Consider the following 21,176-nt stretch of genomic DNA (forward strand, 5'->3'; position numbering starts at 1 on the left):
AATAGCTTTTATTTTACCCTTTTTTCACTCTGTTGCGGTAGTCCCTCGAGGAAACATCATAAATGCAGGAGTAATATTGGCATAGCACCACAAACAGAGTTTGAATTGAACTTTTTCACTCACCAGCCAATTTAGCTACTAAATTTTTAAAGGAAAACTCCACTTCCAGAACAACAGTTTACAAATAATTTACTCACCCCCTTGTCATCCAAGATGTTCATGTCTTTCTTTCTTCAGTCGTAAAGAAATTGTTTTTTGAGAAAAACTTTTTAGCATTTTTCCCCATATAATGGACTGATATGGTGCCCCGATTTTGAACTTCCAAAATGCAGTTTAAATGCGGCTTCAAATGATCCCAAATGCGGTTGTAAATGATCCCAGCTGAGGAAGAAGGGTCTTCTCTAGTGTAACGATCGGTTATTTTCATAAAAATAATACAATTTATATACGTTTTAATGCCAAACGTTCAGTTTGTCTTACTCTGCCTGGACTGTTTTTGTTCCTGTTCATGACAGTTATGGTATGTTGAAAAAACTCCCATCTCATGTTCTCCCTTCACTTCAAAATCGTCCTATATCACTGTTTTTTTTTTTTGTTAAGGGTGTTTGATCTTTATTTGCATGTTCACTTTGCAAAGACTGGGTCGGAACTTCTGCAATGATGTAGGATGATTTTGAAACGATTTTTGAAGTTGAGGGAGAAAATACGATTGGAGTTTTTCGATGGTATTTTTAACTGTTTTCAAAATCGGGGCACCATATCAGTCCATTATATGGGGAAAAATGCTGAAATGTTTTCCTCAAAAAATAATTTCTTTACGACTGAAGAAAGAAAGACATGAACATCTTGGATGACAAGGGGGTGAGTACATTATTTGTAAATTGTTGTTCTGGAAGTGGACTTCTCCTTTAAGTTCAAAGCGGACATTGCAAATCATTTAAACTTTCTGTCAGTACGTCATAAATAGAACGAGGCATCACTTTACTGTCTGGGATTTGTCGTGTTGTCAAACCCTGGCCAAAACATTTTTGTAAAATTCCGTCTAGCAGTACCGATACATTGCCTCTCTTTGGTTTCGAATTGTTTGAAAGCATGTATGTAGGCGTTTCTATGCTCCTATTGGCCAGTGTCACAGATGTGACGGAACTCGTGGACACCAGAAAAAAAAATGTAAACATGCTAGTCTTTCTGTGTTGACGCTGTGAAGCGTCGCAGACGTGGCATCGGTTGTCATCCACTATAACACACTACACAAGATGAAATGATTGAATCTTGCTTCCTGATGCCCAATGTCTTTTACGAATCCCCACGACATCCTACGTTGCAGATTGCATCCAAGCAGATTGTGCCCAAATTGGGCTAAAACTGTGTAGTCTGAACCAGGCTTTATCCTATGAGGCCATGGAAAATGAGTAACAGTAGTTAAATAGTGCAGAACAGTGATTCGGCTGACGTTAGTCACATCACAAAGCCAATATGGTGCATGTATTACAAAGTGTTTTCACAGCGCGTCATCAGTCGGCCATATTGGCAGCACTGAACGTAAACCATGCCACTGAACCGAACAGAACTCACATATTTTGTAGATTATTGCTGCTGAAAATGGTCAATTATTGCCAGGTTTTGAGCTGTACTAAGAGTACTATAGACTGCGAAAAGTTATAACAAATCAAGGAGGAGTGCAGAAAAACAGTCTGTGGACCAAAGGCATCTGTGGTTGGCCAAACTGAACCAGGATTTCCAGAGCAGGAAACTAAGGAAATGTAAGCATTATACTGTAGCTGTTGTCATGTTAAATACAAATTAGGTCATATTAAAAACATTATGCTGCTTTTAGCCTTATGATGGGGCTGGTTTCGGGCAATGAAACTAAGTATGTAAATAATTTTTAAAAATTAGCACGATAAAATCATGTATCAGTGATCTCGTAGGTTGACGATAGGACCCAATACTACTGTAGCGACAACTATACCTTAATATACGCTTAACTATAACGGAGCAGACTGAACTTGCTGCTTTGGTAAGGGGCGTGGCAGTACTGAAACACTGTCTAAGCTGTTCGCCAATCACAACACATTTTGTTTTTCGGAAGGTGGGCCTTTATTAAACCCGGAACTAATTGAGCCATTTGTGCCAGGCTGGGGAGAAAGGTATAGTAATAATGTAAATTATGTGAAAAATGATGTGTTTTTCAAACGACCAAGCATGAAAGCATGTTCTAGCACACCCCCAAAATAAAATCAAAACATTGTAGAAGAGGATAATAGGACCTCTTTAACTTCAATTTGTCAAAATACCGCACCCTTTCCTGCTTACTAAGTCCTTCTCTTTATGATTTGGCAGCTTCTACCTTTTTTTGGTGGTTTAGATGGCATAAATTAGCAGAGTAACAAATTCAGTAGTACATTACCCATGCAATCCATGCTGTTGTTTACATCCGAATATTGATGGCCGTGAATCCGAGTAACTGACCAAATCGTGATGTTAGTGCAAATGCACTATACTTGAAAAAATAAATAAAGATTATTTAAATATTATAATAAATATTACTTATTTAAGTGAAAACTACCATTTAAAATCACTAAATCAACCTGAATACATTAGAAGACACACATACACGCACACACACACAAAATAAATAAATAAATAACTGTAAAGGGATAAACTGCTCAGTTAGTAAGATTTTTTTTTTTTTAAGTCTCACCAAGGCTGCATTTATTTGATCAAAATATACTAAAAATAGTAATATTGTGAAGTATTTTTACAATTTTAAATAACTGTTTCTATTTTAACATATTTTAAAATGTCATTTATTCCTGTGATGGCAAAGCTGAATTTTCAGCAGCCATTATTCCAGTGTCACATGATTAGTGTTGCAAAATAGGGGTGTAAGAAAATATCGATACACGTGAGTATCGCGATATTTTGTTTGGTGATACTTTATCGATTCTCAAAAACAGAAAATCAATATTTTTTTTTATTATTGTTTTTTTTAAATTTATTTTAAGATTCATGGCAGATGCTTCGTTCTGAGTTTATATCCCGACCGCTAGATGGCAGTCTTCTTATCCCCGAACTTAAACAGTGACAGGAAATATTAGCATAAAGGCACGCCACTAATGTTAGCGTTAATATAGTTCGCTGCTAGTAATGGAGGATGAAAGAATAGTTCCTGCTCCCGCCTTGGTGTACAAAGTTGAAGCGTGGCTTTTGTGGTAACATCCGCCCTGGGACCGCTGCTTGCCGTGTCCCGTGTGAAAGGGTCTTAGCGGTGGGCGGTGGTGTAGCTTTCTCTCGCTTTCGCCGCTTTCTCCAAAGAACTTACTCTTTGCTTTCTCTCACGGTGGGGGCGTTTTGTGCAGTTGGCGATTCCACGCGGAACATAAATACAAACTAAAATCTTGTGAAATCCGAAACTTGTGAAATTTTAACAAAAAGTTTCTGAGAATATTCAATACATGTATTTATTTTATTGTTTTACAATTATTTTGTTTTCTTTAGGATTCCTGCAAGCACTTTATTTCTCACTGATACTAAGCAGATGTAATTCTTTAAGTTCGGATCAAAATGTTTAAAAGCCTAGTCCCAGACTAAAATGTGAGTCTGAGCAGTTTCAGCTTAAAGAAACTTGCACTGATTGATCTTAAAACATGCCAGTGCCTTTGTATGTTACAATTGTAAACACAAACTGTGAAAGCAGGGTCTAAAATATATACACTCTTACATTTTATACATTTAATAACTAAAGAATCCTGCAGGCATTTTATTTCCCCCTTTACTCGTACTGCACAAAAAGTAATTCAATAAGAATATTACAGGGACTGATGTTTTGAACTTTTTGAACTGAACTTTTTGCTAAGGTTTGGTGGTGTGTACAGCTTTCCTCTAAGTATATCCTATTCTTAAAATAAGAAATATCCCAGTATATCACCTTGTTTACAGTATCGCAGTGTATCGCAAAATATCGCATCGCAACCCCTGTATAATGATACATTTCGTATCGCCAGATTCTTGACAATACACAGCCCTATCACAAAAGGTAACAAGAAGTCCAAGACACTTTTCAGTGCAGTATGGCACTTTAAGCTGAGATACTGAGATTAACAAAAAATATTACTGTATTAATTAAAATTATCTTTTAAAAAATATATATATAAACATTAAAAAATAGCACATTGATTTTCTAGAAATAACAATTTGACAATGAGAATACATTTACTCTGCAGTCTATGAAATATTATGACTTGGACTGATGGTGAATAAATAATGTTGCTGTGACCATGGGACGCCTTTGTACTTGACTTTATATTTCTGGCATAAAAAGGAGTGAAATGCGAGCACAACAGAGGATTTGAGTGAGAGGGGGTTGATAATTTGTAAGACTGGGACACAGCCAGGAACAGCTGGATAGCAGGGCAGCTGTTTTTTCTTTAATTATTTTTAGTTTTTTTGTAGGTCCTGCATATTTGCGGAGAGCAGCTGTGATTAGACGAACAGAGAGAATAAAACAGAGAGATGCTCTGAGAGGAAGTGCGACGCGTCTAGTCTGGCCCAATTGTAGGTCATGAAGCAAAGGCATGATTAGAAGAGTCTGAGGCATGCTGAGATGAAAATCATGTATTAATGTTTCTTTTCCCTGGCTTTCAACTTTCATTCATTTGCGACTTTTCTCATCCTTTCTATCACTTGTTCTTTCATGCCCTGCCAGCTTCTCTTTTCCTCTCACACCAAACGCTTGCCAAATCCTCAGTGAACCAGAGGTCTTGGTGAGATTGTGCTAGCCGATTCCTCATTATATTGAAAGGCTTTAAACTCTGAGCGACAGACGAAATTTGCAAGAGATTTCCAGACAAAGCCAACATTTCTCAGCTGTCTGGACAACACCACCAATATTGGGATCCAAAAGTCAGAGACCATAACATTTAATACAGTTTTATTTATTAGAAACTGACAGACTTTTGAATTCCACTATATGTTCCACTATACTGATGAGGTGAATTTTTGGCAAAACTGAGCTATGCCTGGTTTTTGCAAAACTTAAACACTTTTTATACCCAACATTTCATAACAGACATTATTAAAAAGCAGCTTAACAGAACATAGAAGTCTAAAATGGAGATTATTTAATTTTAGTGTTGGCGTAATTGTATAGCAGCTGTTTATAAATCCATGTGGAGTGATTTACAGGATTACTACTTCCTAAAAGTCCATTTATGACTGTCTCCTGTGTGCATCCCTCCCACCTGTTTAAAAAACAGAGTAATTATATGGTTGCCCCATCTACCTGCTCCCTTACTGGCACTTGTTGCTGTGGTAATTGTGTAAATTTTGCATGCATCTGTGGTGACTGGCCGAGGCTGTAGCTGGCACGGACATCTCCCCTACTGATTCCAGCTGTCAGCAGTGTCTATTAACAATGATGAATCACTCCCCCACTTCTCAATCCAATCATAGAGACCACAGCAGGCCTTAGATCTGGTCACCTCTGACTAAATGATTTTTGGACACCGTGGGGCGGCACGCCAGAGCACCCGGTCGACACTTTGTGTTAGATTACGCTATTAGCCTGCAGGCTTCTGAGCTTTACATCTTCCAGCCTGCCCTTGTAACTGTGGTACATGTTACTCAAATGACAAAGCAAGAGTCACAAACACCAAAATATGTAGAGTTTGGGGGGGGGTTTTGCAGCTTTTTGTATTTATACTGGCATGCAATGACAAAACACATTGTCAGAACTCTTAGAGTCTGATCTATAACCTATGACAGATAGGTTTGGCTCAACTATGCTCAAATTAAGAAAAACAATCTATCAAAATTCAATCAAATAATTTTTTTATTGTCTTTTTGTTTCAGTGTTGGTGAAGTTCGCATTTAGACAGAAGATATTCATGCCATTGCACTCATACATACACCAATGTAGTTACTGTTAACACACACACACGCACACAAAAATAAATAAATAAATAAAAACTGTTCATTTAAATTAATCTGCAATAAAATAAAATGTAAATATTATTTATAAATGTAATTATTATTATTTTATTATTATTTATTAATGTAAATATAAAAACCTAAAATTTAACTGCAAAATAATAAAATATAAATATTATTTATACATGTAATAATAATAATAATTATTATTATTATTATTATTATTATTATTATATTTTTTTTATTTATTAATGTAAATATAAAAACCTGAAATTAAACTGTAATAAAATAAAATGTAAATATTATTTTAAAAGTTTATTATTATTATTATTATTATTATTATTTTTATTTATTTATTTATTAATCTAAATTTAAAAACGTGAAATTAAACTGTATTTATTATTTAAGAAGTTTATTATTATTATTATTATTATTATTATTATTACAGTTACTGTTACTAATTAACGTAAATATAAAAACTTAAAATTAAACTGCAATAAAATAAAATATAAATATTATTTATAAATGTTATTATTATTATTATTTATGTAAATATAAAAACTTGAAATTAAACTGCAATAAAATAAAAAGTAACTATTATTTATGCTGCAAACATTTTTACTGTTGTTATTATTGTTATTGTTATTATTACTTATTAATGCAAATATAAAATATTGCAATTAAACTGCAATAAAATAAAAAATATATTATTTATAAATGTTATTATTATTATTATTAATGTAAATATAAAAAATTAAAATAAACTTTAATAAAAATATATATTATTTATAAATGTTATTATTATTATTTAATGTAAATATAAAAATGTAAAATTAAACTGCAATAAAATAAAATTGTATTATTTATAAATGTAATAATAATAATTATTATTATTATTATTGTTATTATTATTATTATTATTATTATTATTATTATTTTAAATATAAAAATTAAACTGCAACAAAATAAAATGTAAGTATTATTTATAAATGTAATTATTATTATTATTATTATTATTATAAAAACTTGGAAAACAAAAACAGTAATGCTGTTTTGGCAACTAACTGAAATAAGTTAAATAAGTTGAATAGAAGTACTAAAATTACTAACAAATAACATAAAAATAATTTAAAGTGAAAGACTACTAAAATCAAAAAGCACATAACAAAATTATTAAAATTAAACTAAAATGAAAAAATACAAAAATACAATCTATTTCAAATATTACTAAATACTATTATAGAATAAAAATAATACTAAATAACAGTGACACACACACATGTACACACATGCACAAACATATTTAACTTAAATAACATTAAAAGAAAAACATTTACAATTAAATGAAATTAGTTTTTCAAGCTATTATCAGTGAGAGTGTTTGATTTCCCTACACTGTGCCTCGGAGGAGAGCAAAACAACAGCATGAATAAATGATGAAAGTGAACAGGGGCTGCCAGAACACTAAAAACTTCAACAAACTGCAAATCTGCAAAAACTTTTTCACTGCAAGAGACTGAATATGCTACCACAGCTATTACAGTTGCTAAAACACAGACATATGCAGTATGTCATATTGGCGATGTACAACTTTTGAAAGTATAAAATATAAACATAGAGAGCATTTAATTACCAAAAAGTAAATAATCATAAATAAATATTACATAAAATTGCATGGGCAAAGTTGTTCCACCAGCATTCTGCATCTTAAAGTAGATATGCTATCATCTCCTTCATTTCTCTTTTCATCAGTGTGGCACTGCAGGTTAGAAGTCAAGGTCAGTGGGTATCCATCACTTTTCTCAGCCTTCCACTTTTCTCTCACCATCTCCCCCACCGTCAGGAGAATGTTTGACCTCCAGAAAGCAAAAAGACAGATGGTGCACTGGATGTGATGGGGTTATGTGATGAGCTCTATGCCACATAAAATCTAGTTGACATCATGCTGTACAGTCAGTCTGTTAACATTTCCCTCAAGAGCTCCTCAGTCCTCCATCAAAGCCCTAAATGTTCTCTGCACGTCTCTACACTTCATCAATGGCATGAAGCCAATAACAAGCTCAGTGTTGACAGGGGTGAGCTGATCTCTTAAAGGGGCATGCTCTTAATCGGAATTAATGGCTTTCTATTAGTTTTGTTACCCAGATCGGACACTGGACATCTTCTTGTGACCCAAAACAAGTAAAGAATAGTTTATTGTAGAAAGTAAATTTATATTGTATATTAACATTAACATGTGGTACCAAAATAGCCAAGATATTAACATACACTATCAGTCAATAGTTTTTGAACAGTAAGATTTTTTGTTTTTGTTTTTTTTAAGTTAGTCTCTTCTGCTCACCAAGCCTGCATATACTTGATCCAAAATACAGCAAAAGCAGTAATATTGTGAAATAATTTTACTATTTAAAATAACTGCTTTCTATTTTAATATATTTTAAAATGTAATTTTTCCTATGATTTTAAAGCTAACTTTTTTGCATCATTACTCCAAATGATGAAAAACTATTATTTTTATTATTATTATTCTAAAAACAGCCGATTTTTTTCAGGTCTCTTTTATGAATAATAATAATAATAAAAATAACAGGAAATCTTGAACAGGAAATCAGCATTTTAGAATGATTTCTGAAGGATCATGTGATACTGAAGACTGGAATAATGATGCTGGAATTAGCTTTGATCACAGGAATAAATTACATTTTAAAATATATTAAAATAGAAAATGGTTATTTTAAATAGTAAAAAACATTAAAAATCTTACTGTTCAAAATCTTTTGACTGGTAGTGTATTTTTAAATAATTTTTTTTTTTTTTTTTTCAAGATTCCAATTGATGTAGATTAATTTGAACCTACAATATATATATATATGAAAGCTGTTATTGACAATATTGGGAAAAAAAAATGTAAAAATGCAATAAAAATTGTATTAACTGTAAGAATAAGTAGTCATTACTAGTGTCTAATTTTTAAAAAAAGTGCAAAATCTTAAGCAAAAAAAGGAAAAAGAAAAAGATTTCGCTGATATTAATTTGAGATTTTGTGACACTATGGAGCTATTTTGCATTTCACATGAGTTTTAAGATGTTCTATACTGTACTGCAACTGTATCCCTGAGCATTAACAACAGACAGATATTCTCTGATCCATCTAAACGGAAGAGCTAAGGCGACAGGAAAAAGAGAGAAACAAAAAAATCGATGGTTTCTTGTACTCACAGCTTCAAGTTTCTATTTTAACATGGCTCGCTATTGATTAGCTTTCATAGCTGAAGTCTCCCTGAGCAGCAACTCGCTCCAAGAGGATAGAAGAGAGTTTAGCAGAACAAAACCCACAAAATAGTGAGAGGGGAGCTGGGAAATGATAGCCTGATGCTTCCTTGGCCTGCTTGATCTGCACTAACAGTTCCTGCTTAAGCACGGTCAGCGTACAGTTGCCAACATGAAAGGCTTTTGTATTGCGTGATGGACTTTCCCAGAGCAGCACAGCGGTGCACAGAGCTTTTATAGTGCCGAATGGAGGCTGACTTCGAAGGGTGAATCGTTTAAGGAGAGCCTTCCAAGTGCTGTGCTCCCACTCCCGCTGCAATAAGAGGAGTTCCGGTGCTTTGTGTCAAGAGAGGCGTCAAACACCTGTGCAATGGAGAGCAATGCTGGGTAGGCAGTGTGTGAAACAGCAGAACTGTAAGTGGCATGTCATTGTCAACATTAAATACTTGCTATTTAGAAACCAGCAGAATGTTATGCTACATAACACATTGTAACTGGTATGGTACTATAATCTTACATAAATTATGTCCATGTTTTGCTGTCATGGTGAGTTTTATTCCGTGAAACAACGTGTTCTCGGTCTGGAACTGATTAACCGAGCGCTGCTCCGGCACTAGCTAGGTGTTGACAGCCTCGCAGCGTCATGTCAGTATAGGGATTTTCAGAAGTGTTGCACGGCAAGTCTGGAAGGTCATACCACTCACACTGCCTAAAGTTGGCACCACAAGAAAAAGGGAATGCTAGACCCTTCTGCTAAGATGTCAAAATTGCTAAGAAAAACTTGATTAGCTCAGAAACATTCTAAATGTTGAATTAGGTGCTAGTTATACAAACATGATTTTGTGTGTTGCATTCTGAAATATGTTGCAGGTTTGTGCAGCATTCAGAGCTGAATCAAGAATTTTCAAAATTCTTCAATTTGAACTGAGAATTGTCCCTTCGCAAAAACCCGCCTCCTTAGTTACTGTTGCTATGTCCCACAATCAATGACGCTCTCACACTACACATCATGTTCTCACGCAGTGCAAAATACATCGCGGAGCCAACACATCGAGAGACAACAGAGCAGGTTACTTTTGGTATGAAACAAGGTCTCCCCTTTAAAATGTCATTTTTTAAGAAATTCAAACAATAAATACTGTTTTGTGGCTCTTTGATGTGTCATGACAGATCACTGTATTGCCTTATTAGATCAATGACTTGAACTGCTCTTCTTTTCTTCTTTACTTAAAGCATGAAAAAACACGAAATGACATTAGAACGTATTTTATTTCAACCACAGAAAGCCGTCAATACACATAATTGTTCAAGTTTAAATCCACCAAAGTTAAATTACTCTCCTGTCTGATTTGTTTGTTGGACAGAATGGTGGATTCTGCATTATGATTGGTCAGATCGTCTGTCAATCAAGTTGTTTGCGAAGGGTCAGTTGAACTACAGACATGATGCATAATTGTATTTCAGTCTGAATGTAAAAACGCAAAATAACGGTCATTTAAAACCAGATGAACTAGAAAAGCGTAGTCAATGAAAACAAAAAGTTTTAAAGATTTATTGGACGGATGGATGAACAGAGAGAGGCTCAAGGCAGTAACAATTTAAACATGTATTTTGTGAACTTGTGTTCAGCTATTCTTTTTAATAGCTAACTTTTTCTTTTTTTTTTTTAAATCAGTCATAAAAGCTTGGTAAATGTCGGTCACAGACACAGATAATTCACCAAGCTGATTACTTACTAAAAACTCCCACAGATCATGTTTTAATGCCATTTTAAGTCTTATTTTGATGAACAAAGTGGTTCTAAGAGTGCGATTTGTTTACTTACTTTTTTTTAAGTAGTCTTCCCATTAACCCATTATTGTTTATTCAGACTGTTCAGACTGTACAAACGTGAAACGAGCACAAACACAAGAGGTGGGATTTATTGCATTAACCAATCACAGCTGAACTTAACCAATCATATCCAATCATACTGTGATAGAGGTATTGATTGCCTCCTCTCACATGACTTTCCTTCATTCATTTTCAGTTACCCTCCACCAAGCTCACCGCATGCTGGACAATGTTTCTTTAAAAAAACATGATTTAAACACTTTTTAATGTTATATTTTGTACTAATGGCATTGTCTTCTGAAAAACATCTAGCCTGGTCTTAGCTGGTCAGAAGTCCAGTTTTAGAGGGGTTTCGGCCACTTCCGTAGCTGGTTAGGATGGCCTTAGCTGGTCAGGCTGGCAGACCAGCTGGAACAACCAGCTAAAACTAAAGACCAGCTAAAACTAGCTACTTTCATCTTAAACCAGCTAAGACCAGCCAACCAGCCTAGGCTGGTTTTAGGTGTTTTTTTCCCAGGAGGAAATGCCCCTGATAGATGTCTTCCATATCTCCACAATGGCAGCCAAACAGTTGTTACAACAAAAAATCACTCCAAAGAGGCCAAAAAACAGCACATTTATACAGCAACTTATCCTTATTCATAGCTGCGCTTTTCGAAATTGTTTGATGTCCTGTTCTTTTTTTCATGGCTACCCCATCATTTAGGCAATTTCATCCTAGCCAACTCAAGCAGCATAGCAGACTGGCTATTACACTCTGTGTCACATTCTCCCCCCGGCCCCATTTGTTTCACAGGGCCACTGAACGCTAAATGACAATTGGCTGATATTGCCAAGGACTTTATCAACAAACTCCCAATTTTACACCATGCATCTCCATAATAATAATGGCTTTTGTTTTCCCAGCTTGTGAATTTTTATTTCCCTACAACAAGATTGAACTACTACTTCTGAGGTCAAGTTCAGATATTCTGCAACAGAGCATGGTAGAAACAGATACTGCTGAGATACAAAAAGAAAGCGTTTCAGCATAGGAGAGTGTTCGGGCGCTTAGTTTCTCTCGGTTCTCCTCCTGCATAAAGCCTAATGATGTGGAGGTAATGCAAAGTCAACTCAGATCAGAGGACAAGAGAGTGCCAAATAAGTGTGAACAAACTAGCTGTGAAACGTGGTACTTTCCTCACTCCTTTAAGCGTAATGCCTCATACTTACCTCTCTCTTTCTAATTCCCTCTATTTACAATGTTTCCTTGCAGTTTTGTATTATAGTCAGAATTCCCACCCAATTATTATGGTGTCCCTTTTTCAAGCTTTTATATAATCACACCTAAAACCTGCTACAGCTATTGAAAAGACCAGCATACACTGTATTTTGTATGCCTGTGTTCTGGTGTCCCCACCAGACTTAAAAATTCTGTCATCATTTACTCAGCCTTGTTGTTTCAAACCTCTATGATTTTATTTCTTCTTTAGAACAGAAAATATATTTTGAAAAATGTTGTTAACTAAACTATTTCCATTCCCATGACTTCCAATGTGTTTGTGGTCTGTTTAATGGAAATCAGTGGAAACTGTTTGGTTACCAACATTCTTAAAATATGTTCTTTGTCTTGTGCATACAGGTATGTAATGATATCAGGTTGAGTAAATGATACCAGAAATTTTATTTTTGGGTGAACTATCCCTTTAAACCCAAAACATGGATAAAGGAAAAATGTCAAAGCGCCCGAAAACTTTCAGGCCAAGTGAATAGGATCTCTGTCAACTCTCAATCTAAACAGTTTACATTTCCCTGTCCTCACCTATTTGTTGACATTTCAGGCCATTTCGAAACAAGATATCTGCATTTAGGAGTAGAGGCAGACACACCTGCAAACCCAATCCATTTGCAGCAGCTCTGCTATGGAAACTATAGAAACTTTGACCCCTGCATCACCCTGCCTTTGGATTTGTATTATTGGCATTGAGGCATATGAGGGCACTTCAGGCAAATAAGGGGCAATAGTCCCAAGAGAGAGGAAGCCCTGCAGCATTCAATAAGCCATTTAATCGAGTGGAGAGCAGACATCAATACAGGTAAAACCCAGCAGGATACTCAGCAGGAAAACAGACAGGGGGAGAGGTCGTTTTCATGAGGACTCAGTATGTTTCACACAGGCAACACTCAACCACGCTCAACATCCCAATAGAACACAGCTGGGTTTTATAAAGGGAGACCATAACATTAACATAAGATTTTGTGTTTGGCTGTTTTAGCTTTTATTTTAAAATATGCTGTCAGTGATGTCATGAACAACATATAATTTTACTTCTTGAAAGGGATAGTTCACTCAAAAATGAATACTCTGTCATTAAGGGAGAAGTCCACTTCCAGAACAAAAAAAATAAATAAAATACAAATAATGTACTCACCCCCTTGTCATCCAAGATGTTCATGTCTTTCTTTCTTCAGTCGAAAAGAAATTATGTTTTTTGAGGAAAACATTTCAGGATTTTTCTCCATATAATGGACTGGTATGGTGCCCAGAGTTTGAACTTCCAAAATGCAGTTAAACGATCCCAGCTGAGGAAGAAGGGTCTTATCTAGCAAAACAATTGGTTATTTTCTTAAAAATAATCCAATTTAAATACTTTTTAATCTCAAACACTCGTCTTGTCTTGCTCTGCCTGAAGTCTGTGTATTCAAGCTCAAGACAGTTAGGGTATGTTGCAAAACTCCAATCTTATTTTCTCCCTCAAACTAAAAAGAAATTTAAAAATCAACCAACATCGCTGCAGAAGTACCGATCCAGTCTATGCTAAGTGAACATGCAAAGAAGATCAAACACCCTTAACAAAAAGGTAAAACAGCGATATAGGATGATTTTGAAGTTGAGGGAGAACATGAGATGGGAGTTTTTTGACATACCCTAACTGTCATGAACCGGAACAAAAACAGTTCAGGCAGAGTAAGACTAGATGAGCATTTTAGATATAAAGTATATAAATTGTATTATTTTTATGAAAATAACCGATCGTTTCGCTAGATAAGACCCTTCTTCCTCGGCTGGGATCATTTACAACCACATTTGGGATCGTTTGAAGCCGCATTTAAACTGCATTTTAGAGTTCAAACTCAGGGCACCATAGAAGTCCACTATATAGAGAAAAATGCTGAAAAGTTTTCCTCAAAAAACAGAATTTCTTTTACAACTGAAGAAAGAAAGACATGAACATCTTGGATGAAAAGGGGATGAGTACATTATCTGTAAATCTTTGTTCTGGAAGTGGACTTCTCCTTTAATAACTCACCCTTATGCTGTTCCAAACCTGTAAGACCTTTGTTCATCTTTAAAACATAAATTAAGATATTTTTGATGAAATCTGAGAGCTCTCTGACCCTCCATAGGCAGCACCGATCCGAACCAATGATGTCACATGGACTATTTTGTCGATGTTCTTGGTACCTTTCTGGACCCTAAACACGGTAGAACCCTTGCTGTCTATGGAGGGTCAGAGAGCTCTCAGATTTCATCAGAAATATCTTATTATGTGTTCTGAAGATGAACAACGGTTTATGAGTTTGTAACAACATGAGGGTGAGTAATTGATAACAGAATTTTCAGGTTTGGATGACCTATCCCTTTAAAGTGTGGGATTTCAAAAACAAATGGCTATTGGTAAAAAGTGCAGACACATTCCATTTCTGAGGGAACAAGATTTATAGCTGGAAATCTGATCATCTAAGGTGACATAAATGAATCATGTAATACTCATCAGATCTAACAAATTCAAACTTGCTCCTTCTAAACTACTGTATAAATGTTAAATATTAAATAGTATGTAGGTGTTAGGTATTAAAATTTATAGTCAAAGATTCTCTGAGTTCAATTACTGGACAAATTAAAGATTAGTTTAGTAGTTCTGTTAAGACTTGAAATGATTATAAGCATAACTATATTGCTGAGACATTTATACTCGCTTATTGTTACCACATCTCCACAACATTAAAACAAACACATGTAAATAATGTAACTCAATTAGCCCGTACAAATTAAACATGTAAATTCAATTAAAACAGTTAATCTTTAATCATCTAGCTGTTGTGAAGGAAGTGCTAATAAAACTGTGACCTACTACTCTCAGACATCAAGACTGTAGTCTGAGTGTCTGTGTCATAAATCCCCATGTAGGTGGGGAACTGATTCCCCGCTTGGCCTTTTTCTTAGCCATGGAACTCAGCCGTCAATCAACGTAAAAAGCTTTCCGTTGGGGAATAAGGTGCACCCTCAGATTTAGAGCACTATGGCATAACTTTCTGCTCTCACAGCCACAAAAGGAGAGTGTGTGAGGGAAAAGTAGCAGGGTACATGTTATTTTAATTACTGTGGTGTTTACCACCTTATTCTGGTTCCCTAAGGTAAGCTCTATCCAGGCTTTGCGGTTCTTCGCTTTCGTTATTTTGATTGACATGACTTGCCAGTGACATTGAATTTGGAAGGTTTATGTTTCTTCTCAAGTTTAAGGTTTTTTTTTCTTCTACTACAAATCTGTAACAGCTGGGAGTCCGTTGTTAACACACTTTCACACAGTAACCAGTAAAATGTTACCAACATTTATTCATATAAAAAATACATTTGATTTCCAAATCTTAGTCATAAGTAATGCATTTCAAGAAGTATTTCAAAAGTTTTTATAATGTAAGTTGCTAATATAATTAAGTGTTCTTTTCTTTACCCTCTCTCAGTGCAATGTTTTAAAAAATCAGTTGCTGCAGAAAATGAAAACCTTCAATCTGACTTCATCTGGTGCTGTTAAACCTTTGCTGTCACCATCTGTTGTGCACACCTTTGACAGCGCATCTCCGCTCTTTTTTTTATTATTATTAGGGCCCTCTCCATGCTGAAGTAGGGAACAACATTGCCACCTAGAGGATGATCCAAGTCAGCATCCAGCATCTCAGGCCAGATTCACACAACCCCTGCTACCCTCCCAAACATTTTGCCTCAGTAACCCCAGGCACATTTAAAAAGTAATTTCACTGCAGCCCCTCCCCCAAACAAAACACATTCAAATGCTACTGTCAAATCAGCAACACCATGCGTCGGCCGAGCTATTGCATTGCCCCTAGAGTTGGCAAAAATGTACAGCATTTATTATGGTTCACTGAGCACTAACCATAGAACTATATCTCCCCATGCAAGATCCAGAGGATCAGGAAGATAGCATGCATCCACAAGGGCATATAGAGGAAAGAGAGGGAGGAAAACATATAGGACATAAGAGAGAAAACCATTCCCACTGGTTAAACTACACCAAATCAGAGTCATTGCTCCACGTAGCAATAAAACCAACAGTTTTTATGTGATCCACTTGTTGTAAAAAACAAATTAAGCAGATTAAAAAAGCACATCCTACCTGAATAGATGGGAGCGAGTCGAAAAATATCAGAAAGCCGGCTGTTCACAGGCTCATATGGAGAATCCTCAAGTAAATCATTCCCTGTAATAAACAAATGACATGTGACCATGTAATCAAATGTAAGCAATAAATAAATCTGTAAACTCTCCTTTATGTTAGTTTAGTATTTGGGTCATTGATTCATTGAACTGGTTTACGTTTCCAAAGCCAGCTTATGGTTGATTAGTTATACTGGTCAGCTGAATTGAGAAAGTTCCTGCCCCCCTCCAGCACACACACATACACTAACATAAAGCATCAGATGACCTCACACTCCATAAACTTTAATGGACACACTTCAGAGAGGCATTTGAAGACTTTACAGTGACCCTATCTGATAACAGAACCCAGAAAAGCAACTTCCTTAGCTTAGTATTATTGGTTGCCAAGTATTAAAAATAAACAATGTGAGAAAAAATTACGTGCATAACTTTATGCTGCAATATTATCACAGCTTCATATGTTCACAGTGCACAATGTGAGAAGACAAGTCCGCGCACCCTGTAAATGCTGATAGATCCCCCAGTAGATGCGCAGGCAGTTCTTTTCTTTCTTCATGCCTCTTTTACAACGGCAGTTATACAAAGGGCTCTGCTTTAAAGCGTCCAAAGCAAGCCGGCATTCATCCTTCGCCTCCACTCCAGTCACCATACTGAAGTTGGTCTCCCTCCCCGCCACGCACTGCCTCATAGTTCGATACTTTGTGCTGCATCCCGGCTCCTTCAAACACAGCTCGTTCGCCTTCACACAGTCCAGCCGGTTTGAACTAGTAAAGTAAGACTCCTCGGCAGATAACAGCACATCTATGGAGGACGACAATAGAAATAATTATATCACGGATAGGATTGCGTTTTACTGGAACGCTTCAACAACTAGGCTACTCAAGACTGTCGATGATGAAAATAATAATAACAATAATAAACGTAATAATAAATTAATATTTCATTTGCATAATTTTCCCACATTTTTAAAAGTAGTGTATGAGTTTCGAGTTAATATTGTTCGAGATTATAACGGTTTAATAAACTCAAGGTGCTTTAGAGATTAAAATATTAGGTTTAAGCAGACTTAAGTGGAAAGTAAAACAGAGCTAATCCTCAAAAGCTAAAATATGTCCTAGTTATGGGACAATTGTAAGATCTTATAAAACATATTTTGTATCCTATATAATGGACAGAATAAACAAGACTACAGTGTGAAAAAGTATTTTTGATGACATCTGAGTTTTAATCTTAAATATAATACTGCCAGTCTGTGTACTAATCGACTGCTATATTTGTGTATTGAATGCAATCAATCACTGAATATGTAAAACCGCATTCAAACTCACCCAACAGCGGTAAAACGATGTAAATCGCGGCGATGATCATTGCGCTTTTTTTATCCGTGGGTAAGTTTGTTCAAACACGCGATTTATTGTTTTGACGATGAAAAGAATAATCCTTCCTCATTCAGGTCCATTGAAACATCGTTGGTCACAATGTACATCCAGAGTATATAAGAAAAATGCTCCGTAACCTGGTCCAAAACTGTCACTAACCGATATGGAATTGTTTCTTGGATTAACACTCATTAGACATATAAGAAACAGGCAGAAAATGAGGCGCAAGGCAGCAGAATAAAACTCCAGCTCTCAAGATATGCTCATACGACTGAGCGCGCGACAGCACTGTGGCATTCAGTTGCGCTGTAACCCAAACCAAAAACCACACGCGACTCAGTGCACGCTCAGCGCTTCTGCGTGAAGCACGGCAACAAGACAAAGACATCCCGTTTTGCCACTCCAAAACTTGTGTTTACTGCTCTCTGTTATTGTGTAACTATATATGAGGGCTATGCACGTTGCTTGCTTTCTATTTCTCGTCATTGGTGAGTGTGTTTTAGAAATTGCACCGCTGACGCTGAAATCGCGTTTGTTTGCCTGAACTGTAGATGGTAGTTGGATAATCTGAACTGAATTTTATTATATGAGTAGATGAGTCTGTGGCACTGGTACGTTGTTAACCAGTAAAATCATGTATCAAAATCTAAATATCCAGATTCGTGTAAATACTTACTCAGTTTTCGCTCTAAGATTAGGTTAACCTAAACCTGCCAACATTGCTGATTTACTAAGAAAATATTACGAAAGTACGAAGCAATACGTTAAAACAGTTAAAATATAGTTTTGTTTCATGTCACGTAAGTGACTGTCCCTTGGCAGAGGTAATTTGAGAAAAAAGCAATAAAGTCATTTTTAATTAAATAAAACAACGCAGTTTTATTTAGGAACGTTAAAATACTCACTTGTTTTGTCATTAAACATTTAAAATGACTTTTTTTCCTTAACAGAATGACAATATGTTAAATAGTTACTATATGTCTGCCCTTCTCAAATAAAGTTTTGGTGCGAGCTTGTTCACAGTAGTTCATTTCTTACTGAAAGACTGGTGGAGGTCGCCATCTGTTGGTACGTACAGTATGTGCATCTTACTAATGTAATGACTAGACCAGTGGTTCTCAACCGTTGCAACTTTGAGTCTAACATTGTCGAAGTCAAATGGTCAAAAGTTTACATACACCATGCATAATCTGCAAAATGTAATTATTTTAGCAAAATAAGAGGGATAATACATAATGCATGCTATTTTTTAGTACTGACCTGAACAAGATATTTCACATAAAAATGTTATACATATAGTCCACAAGAGAAAATAATAGTTGCATTTATAAAAATGACCCTGTGTAAAAGTTTACACACACTTGATCTTTAATACTGTGTTGTTACCTGAATGAACCACAACTGTGTGTGTGTGTGTGTTTTAGTGATTGTTATTCATTAGTTTAAATGCTCACTGATGCTCCAGAAGGAAAAACCATGCATTAAGAGCTGGGGGGAGAAAACTTTTTGAATTTGAATATCAGGGTAAACTGAACTTGTTTTGTCTTCTGGGAAACATGTAAGTATCTTCTGTAGCTTCTGAAGGGCAGTACTAAATAAAGAAAACACGATATTTTGGCAAAATAAGAAAAATGTACACACATTTCGCTCTTAGGCAAACTTATTTCTAAAAATAAAAATAAAAAATAAAATAATAATAAAATAAATCTAAAAATAGACTGAATTTATATGAATTTATTTATTTATTTGTCAAGTGTAAAAGGTAATGCTTTAAAAAATAATGCTCCAAATGCATAATTTGTCACTGTGGAGATTGTAAAACACTACTACTCTGCTCTAGACTATAGCTGAACATGACTAACTGTCTCTGAAGAGTGAAAAAGCACACAAGTTGCCAATACAAACCTAAGGGGAAAACTGAACGTTTGTTCGCACAGGTTATACACTGAATTGAAAATTGTTTGGGTTATCAGTGGTGTGTCTGATTTTTCTCCAAATTAAGAAATATGACATTTTGAGTCCTGTTCACAGTGACTGCTGTTTTTAGTTCCTGTTCTTACTAATACATATGTGTTAACAGATTTAGTACTTTAATTATTATTTAAATATAATTAGTTTAAGAAAAGACTTTTAGGACATTACTTCCCAGCTGAGAACCATGGAATATCCTTGTGCTGAGGATACAGGCTGGTGGATCAGGCTACACTCTACTTCTGTCTTATTAATTTATTTTACAATTTAATGGCTTTATAGTTAACTACGGTTAAACATAAATCAATTTCTCTTTATCAATATGATGAACATACATGAGAAAAAAATCGAAACCTTTTGATGTTTATCCTTATGTCCATAGTTAATTAGGGATCAATTACTCTGACTAAATCTATTGACAGCTGTTCAATCAAGAGTCGTGCTTCTCGTCTGGTTTAAATGCATTTCTCAATTAACCTGAGCTCATTTCATTCTAATAACCGTAAGTGGAGAACTGGGTTTCTACAGGCCATCGGTGACAAGCAGGGTTCAAGATCATTTGAAATATTCCCCTCACCTCATTACTCTTTCTCTCTCTGTCTCAATGGGACTTATCTGAATTGTAATAACTAAATCGATTTGTACAAAGCCTGGCTCCAGCTCTAAGATTTAAGGTGGGCTGGACAGTTGGGGTGGTGGGTGTTGGGTGGTTTCTTTGATGGGCCAAGGCCTGATTTGCACCGTATCATACAATAAACAAATCTGATCTGTTCTGTTCTGATTTAAGAGTTTGATTGTTAAAGAAAAAGACTGAAACACACAAAATTCATTTTGCAAATGAATGTCAAAATGATATAGTCATGGTCATATAAATTAGAACACTCTAATGTGCTTCATGGCACCAAATCAAAACCATTCTTTCCAGCGGTGTCTGGGAAACTGGAGAAAGGAAAGAATGATGTGACAAATACTGCTGGACCAAATGCACCAAATTAAAGTTATTGATTGCTGACTGTGCTTACAAACGCCAAACAATAGGGAGACTGGCAGTTTAAATTGCACTTCAAAGTAGGCTGGTGATGAACGAAACCTTTAGATTAGGAGGCCAAATGGCTGAGCTATCCCACAGGCTTACATATTTCTCACAGGTTGTGTGTCTAGGTACACCTCTGCCAGTGGATCATCGGTTCGCAAGAGGGTAGGCTACTTCAAGGCTATTAATCAGACAGCCACTGCCTGGAAGTTGATGCCATTGTCTGTATCCACTCTATAGATTACCTATCTGAAATGTAATAAGTAGTGTAACAATTTCAATTACTTTATTAATGTACGTGATTAATTTGATTACTTTT

At 35.5% G+C, this 21,176-nt stretch overlaps 1 protein-coding gene across 2 annotated transcripts in view; it reads right to left on the reverse strand.

Moving 5' to 3' along the window:
• Window positions 1–18,233, reverse strand: part of gfra1a (gdnf family receptor alpha 1a) — a 90,197-nt gene extending 71,964 nt beyond the window's left edge. The window contains exons 1-3 of one of the 2 annotated variants that reach the window (XM_051126142.1): window positions 17,803–18,233; window positions 16,973–17,275; window positions 16,431–16,514 (exon numbers count right to left, since the gene is read on the reverse strand). In XM_051126142.1, coding sequence (XP_050982099.1) covers window positions 16,431–16,514; window positions 16,973–17,275; window positions 17,803–17,842 — 427 coding nt within the window. In that variant the 5' untranslated portion in view covers window positions 17,843–18,233. The remainder of the gene's footprint in view (window positions 1–16,430; window positions 16,515–16,972; window positions 17,276–17,802) is intronic. The other variant, XM_051126143.1, reaches the window with a different exon arrangement.
• Window positions 18,234–21,176: the final 2,943 nt, after the last annotated feature.

This window comes from Labeo rohita, chromosome 13 (assembly GCF_022985175.1).
Source record: "Labeo rohita strain BAU-BD-2019 chromosome 13, IGBB_LRoh.1.0, whole genome shotgun sequence".
Classification (NCBI taxonomy): Eukaryota; Metazoa; Chordata; class Actinopteri; order Cypriniformes; family Cyprinidae; genus Labeo; species Labeo rohita.